General features: G+C 60.5%; 1 protein-coding gene across 4 annotated transcripts in view; it reads left to right on the top strand.

Annotated features, from left to right (window-relative positions):
- The window catches only part of MRGPRF (MAS related GPR family member F), a 14,998-nt gene extending 9,716 nt beyond the window's left edge, over nt 1-5,282 (top strand). For all 4 annotated transcript variants that reach the window (XM_019654738.1, XM_019654740.1, XM_019654737.1 and 1 more), the window contains one exon: nt 3,392-5,282. In XM_019654738.1, coding sequence (XP_019510283.1) covers nt 3,392-4,375 — 984 coding nt within the window. In that variant the 3' untranslated portion in view covers nt 4,376-5,282. The remainder of the gene's footprint in view (nt 1-3,391) is intronic.
- Nucleotides 5,283-6,355: the final 1,073 nt, after the last annotated feature.

The following is a 6,355-nucleotide window of genomic DNA, read 5'->3' as shown; positions in this document are numbered from 1 at the left end:
TCCCAGCCACTCCTGCCAGCAAGGCCACTGCTCTGCGGACAGAGGGGACCCTAAGTGTTCCAAGAGTTTCCCGTGCTGGAGGCCGCGTGCCCGCTCGCCCACCCCTCCCCACGCCACTCAGAGAATTCCAGAAGAGCAGAGTTGGAGGCCGCCACTCCAACACTTCTGGGGACTCAGAGAAACCAGGTGGGGTCCTGAGGACACACATGAGAAGGTGGGGCCGGGACCCCTTCACCCAACAGCTTCCGCCAGCTTTCCACACCAGGGAAGCGCCTCCCAGGCCTGAAGGGGGCCAAGGGGGCCATGGGGGGGGCCAGGCTCCCCAGTCCTCAGTCTTCACCTCTTCCTCAGGAGACCCCACCCCAGGCCTCCAGCCCTGAGCCCTTGTGGGGAGCTCCCCCCCACCCCCAGGAGTTTGAAGGGGCCTCTATGTAGAGGCTCAGAGCCCAGGCCCGGTGGGTGGGGAAAGGGCTGGGCCTGTGTACGAACATGCATCTGCCCTTTGTGGGCACTAGGCCTGGGCGGGCAGGGGCGGAGGAGAGGGTGAACTGCAGGCATCGGCCTCTCCCGGCCGGTGGACCCTTCTCACGCACCCGTCACGACAGCCTAGCGAGGCAGCGAGTCTTCCCTCCCCCCACCCCCCAGTCCTGGGAGAATTCCTGCCCGTCCTGCCCACGCCCTGGATCACCTCGCTCCTGCCTAATGGAGGGAGGCGGCACAGATGCCGCCTGAGCAGAAGCCGCAGGCCCGCACCAGCTCCTTCTCCCTCCTGTGGTATTTAATTATTAAAGCCCAGGTTGCTGCTGCAGGGTGGGGCCATGTGCTGCCCTCCACCCTCCCAAGGCGGCGCCCCTGGGGCCCCCAGAGCACCCCCCAAGCCTCCTTCTTTCTGGGTGTAAAGGCGGGAGGCCCCGGGCATCACAGATTTCCACCCTGAAACTGTCTGGAGCAAGGGGTCTGGCCTTTCTCCCCTGACTCCTGCTGGTCCACAGAATAACCCGGTTGAGATTCCGGTAGTGGGGACCGCCCCTCCTACTAAGGAGCTTCTAGGTAGCTGGACAGAGAACGGACACGTGTCCGCCTGCCAGCTGCTCTGCTGATTACCAAGCCCGACTGTCTACCCCCACAGGACATGCAGGGGAGGAGGAGGAGGGACAGGGCTGGGCCCGGGGCAGGGCAGGGCTCTGCGCCTTTTCATACTTCCCGGCACCACTGTCTCTACAAAAATGAGCAGGTGGAGAAGCCTGCTTGTTTAGACGACACAAGGGATGAACAGGGCCAAATCTGGAAAGTCGAGAGTAAGTCTCGGGGAGGCGGGGCCACCATGTACCAGCCGTGGGACCTCGGTCTTGCTGTGCCTCAGTTTCCTCTAGCACTGGGTGGAGGGAAGGGAACATGGTGGCCAGAGAAGGAGGGACATTCACCGGAACAGCCCATCCCAAGCACTGGTGATTAGCGCAGTGACTGCCACTTATTGAGGACCTACTAAGCGCAGTAGGCCCTGTGCTAAGAGCTCCCCGTACATACAAATCTCATTTGATCTGCACAGCAGGGCTCCACGGTACCAACTGTTCGTGCCTGTGGTGGAGCCAGGGCCCACAGATGGAGCTCCTCCTCCTCCAAGGGCAGTCCCACCAGGCAGACAGCCCCGGCTGGAGCTCCCGGCACCGTCCGTAGGCTCCGGCACAGTGGCCATCACGCTTCCCTGGAAGCACAGGCTTCTGACCTTTGTGATTCCCATCAGCAAAACCCTGGGAGCTGGGGTTCGGAGTGGCGTGCGGACTAGACAGGACATGCCCATCGCAGCCCAAGGACGCCCCCGACCATCCTTGTTGGATTCCACACTTGATCGAGACCAAAGGCACAGCAAGCACCGTTTCAGGCTGTCGCCTTCTGAAACGGAGTTGGGGGCGGGACCGGGACACGTGCCCCACAGACGGTGCGGTAAATGGCCTGAAAGCAGATGCCTCTTCTTGTCTCCAGCTTCCATCGTAATGAGAGGAGTGGGAATGCCTCACCGGCATCTGCCCAGCTTTCCAGAATCCTCAGCCACCGTGGCTTTGAGACAACTCGGGTTTTGTATTGTAGGCCAGACTTTTAAAGCCCCAGATCTCTTGGCAAATGCACAGCTTGATCACAGCCCTCAGCCAAGGGCGTCCCTCCTTCCCAGGAACCAAGGGCTTCTTCTGGAAGGCCGGACGGAGAGAGGTGCATTCATGGCGCACCCTCTGAGTACCCAGGGAGAAGCCCAGGTCCCAGGTGACATTGGCAACAAGGCCAAGAAACTAGGCACATGCAGCACAGAGACCTTCCCGTATCGGGACAAGTGAGAGTGCGAGCACAAAATACTACAGTTTGAGCCAGTGGAGGCTGGAAAGTAGCCAGTAGGGGCTTGGAGGAAACAACAGGGCAGAGGTCACAAAACCAAGCCTCATGGAAACTGCTCCAGTGAGTCGCACACAGAAAACTGCTCCAGTGAGTCACACACATGCCAGCGCGAAGCCTCCTGGCAACTCAGGAGAAGGCTTACCTAACTCAGGCAGATTTTTAGAAACATCTTTGTAATCAGTTTAATTGCAGTCTAATTTACACCCAATAAACGTGCCCATCCGCTGTATAGTTCAGTGACCTTAGACACACATGTGCAGACTGTGTTCTCACCAAGTCAATGTACAGACTGTTTTTGTCCCCCAAAGAAAGGACATTTCCATCCTCCCCGACAAAATCTTCCCGGTGGACCCAAGGCACCCAGCCCCCGCCCCAGCCTGGAGACCACTCACCTCTGCTTTATGCCACTAGAGGTTACAGATTAGTTTCATAGGCACATTTCTATACAGTATCAGCCAGGATGTTTGGTCACAAGTAACAGACCTGAGTTTACTGTAGCTTGTCGNGGCCCTGCTGCTCAGAGCTGGCGTCCCAAGCCAGCTCTTAACCAACGCGCCACTTGGCCGGCCCTGTGTATCTCTTGATATACTTTTTCTCCCACAACTATCTGAGAGTAAACTGCAGACACCAAGCTCCTGTACCCCCAGACAGCCTGTATCTTCTAAGGTCAAGGAAGTGCCTGAACGTGGCCACAGTCCATCTTCCCTTTGATGCAATGCCGTCATCTACAGAGTCCCATTTCCCCAGTCGGCCCAGTGTGAGTGATGGAGTCTTTTCACTGTCACTCCTGTAGGCTGCTAGCTCCAGACCCAGGGACACAGAGAGGAGACACTATGTGGGGTCAGGGGTGTCTTCGGCTCTCCTTGGAGCCGAGTAGTTGCTCCAGAGCCCTCGGCAAGTTTGTAAGGAGGACCAGCACACCTGGATGCAGGTGCGGGTGGGGAGTGGGGCCCAGTGGCCTCACCAGGTGCCTTCCCCCCCCCTCCCTCCTGCGGCTGCACAGATGTGTCCTGGCTTGAGCGACGGCCCGGAGCTCTACAGCCGCGGCTTCCTGACCATCGAGCAGATCACCATGCTGCCGCCGCCGGCCGTCATGAACTACACCTTCCTGCTCCTGTGTCTGTGCGGCCTGGTGGGCAACGGGCTGGTGCTCTGGTTTTTCGGCTTCTCCATCAAGAGGAGCCCGTTCTCCATCTACTTCCTGCACCTGGCCGGCGCCGACGTGGGCTATCTCTTCAGCAAGGCCGTGCTGTCCATCCTGAACACCGGGGGCTTCCTGGGCACCTTCGCTGACTACGTCCGCGCCGTGTCCCGGATCCTGGGCCTCTGCACGTTTGTCGCCGGCGTGAGCCTTCTGCCGGCCATCAGCTCGGAGCGCTGCCTGTCGGTCGTCTTTCCCACCTGGTACTGGCGCCAGCGGCCCAAGCGCCTGTCGGCCGTGGTGTGCGCCCTGCTCTGGGCCCTGTCACTCCTGGTCACCGGCATCCACAACTACTTCTGCGTGTTCCTGGGCCGCCAGGCCTCTGGGGCGGCCTGCAGGCACATGGACATCTTCCTGGGCATCCTGCTCTTCCTGGTCTTCTGCCCGCTCATGGTGCTCCCCTGCCTGGCGCTCATCGTGTATGTGGAGTGCCGGGCCCGGCGGCGCCAGCGCTCCGCCAAGCTCAACCACGTCATCCTGGCCGTGGTCTCCGTGTTCCTGGTGTCCTCCATCTACCTAGGCATCGACTGGTTCCTCTTCTGGGCCTTCCAGATCCCGGCCCCCTTCCCCGAGTACGTCACCGACCTGTGTATTTGTATCAACAGCAGCGCCAAGCCCGTCGTCTACTTCCTGGCTGGAAGGGACAAGTCGCAAAGGCTGTGGGAGCCCCTCAGGGTGGTCTTCCAGCGGGCCCTGCGAGATGGCGCCGAACTGGGGGAGGCTGGGGGTGGCACACCCAACACGGTCACCATGGAGATGCAGTGCCCCTCCGGGAACGCCTCCTGAGAGGCAGGCACCTGGAGAGGAGGTCAGGGCTGGAAGCAGCCAGGAGCTCCAGAGACCCTCTGCTGGGGACAGGAACCGGGCAGCCACCCCGGGGCCCGAGTGCAAGGAGAACAGTCTGCTTCCCGCCCTCTGGCCTCCTTTTTCCTGGGCTGGAGGCTCTGTGGGTGGCCAAGAGACCAAGCATCCACCTGCAAACAGACCCTGTGGTCCTGCAAGGCTCCCCCAGCCACTCTCTTCCGTCAGCGACCCATTGTACAGAAGTTGTCCCCAAGGGGGTGAGGCTCTCCTCACCACAGGCTGGTCTGGGAAGGAGAGGAGAAAGGTCACCCAGCCCTGTCCACCTCGCGCCCCTTTAAATCAGCCCTCGTTGAAAATGACACAGCCAGCAGCACCACCGATCGGGCCACCCGCTTCCCTGCTGCCACGGAGGTACCTGTTCTCACCATCCCATCCTCTCAAGTCAGTGTTAGCGGCAGACCCGAGCAAAACGGTGCTATCTGGGAGAGGGCTCTGGGCAACCTGACTTGTAGCTCAGTTTTTCTGCAAATGACATCCCTGCCCCCAGGATGAATCCTATGGTGACTTAAACGGGTGCATTTCTAGTCATGGCGAGCAGCTGGGGATGGGAGGGGCCTTCAGCCAGCTTGGGCAGGGCCCTCTTTTCTGATTCCGTGCCAGCCAGCCCCGGCAGCCTCTCGGAGCACAGGGTGCGTCCCCACTGCTGCCTGCCTGGTCCTCAGGCACCTGTAGACCGTCCAGACAGTTTCTGGGCTCCAGCCCCCACCTGAAAGTGGACACTGGCTCCACCTGGCCACCCCAGCCCACCTACAAGCACAGTGGCCCAGCGTAGCCAGAGGAAGTTTTATGAGAGACAAACAATGTACATCAATAAACGTTTTATATCTTACTCCCTCTGTCCTATCTATGGTCTTGTTCCCATACTAAAGATACCTTTGGACACCTGGAGGCCCTGACAGGCAGCCTTTCCATACCACCACTCCCCAAAATCTGCTCTGTCCCCCAGCTCTTGTGACCCCTCTCCCAGCTGGTCTGTCTACGCCTCTGGCGTGTTCCCCCTCCCAGCTGATCTGTCGATGCCTCTCCTGGTAAAGTGTCCGCTCCTCTGGTGGAGTGAGCTTTGGTGGGTCAGCCGCACCATCCTCTGTTGGCGAACCCCAAAGTCCTCTTTCACGCACCCAGGCCCCCTGCTCTCCCTGGGAATCTGTTTTCATCACACCTACTCGGTGCCAGGCTCTGTGCTGGCTACTACAGCCCCTGCCTATGCAGAGCACAGTGTGTCTACACAGAGGCCTCTTGGGGTGCGAGACTGCATTTTCACCTGTTGCTCCCCATCCAGAATTCTCCATCCCAAACTGCCTGAGGCAGCGCTGGGCCCCTGTGCCTGGGGGGGCACCTCCCTACTTCTCAGCATAGGCTGCAGCCCCTCGCAGGAAAAGGCCTCTACTAAGGCCTCCAGAGAGAGCCCTGATGCCCCCTTGCCTCTGGTCAGCCCCATCTTGGGCTCCTGGTGTCCAGCCTGGGTCCCTGGCCCCTTTGGGGAAGCTCTGGAGAAGGCTGCTCACTGCATAGACCCAAGGAGAAACCCAGGTCAGAAGCAGGCCTCCTCCTGTGCGGAGGGGGGGCTGGGGAGGGCGGGGAGGGCCTCTGTCCAAGCTCTGGACAGGAAGGGCGGCTAACAGAGTGGCGTGCCGTCCTGGCATCTGCCCCAGCCTGGTGGTCCCAGCACAGGGGCTGCAGCCCCACCCTCGGGCAGGCTGACAGCCACGTGCATTCCCCTAGTGACCGGCCCCCAGACAGCCCACTCGTCTCTCTGGCCACTCCAGGCCACTGCTTCCAAGCTCCCTTTCCAGCAGTCCCAGCCACTCCTGCCAGCAAGGCCACTGCTCTGCGGACAGAGGGGACCCTAAGTGTTCCAAGAGTTTCCCGTGCTGGAGGCCGCGTGCCCGCTTGCCCTCCCCA

This window comes from Hipposideros armiger, unplaced genomic scaffold (genome assembly GCF_001890085.2).
Source record: "Hipposideros armiger isolate ML-2016 unplaced genomic scaffold, ASM189008v1 scaffold_228, whole genome shotgun sequence".
Classification (NCBI taxonomy): Eukaryota; Metazoa; Chordata; class Mammalia; order Chiroptera; family Hipposideridae; genus Hipposideros; species Hipposideros armiger.
This window is presented reverse-complemented; position numbering and strand designations above follow the sequence as displayed.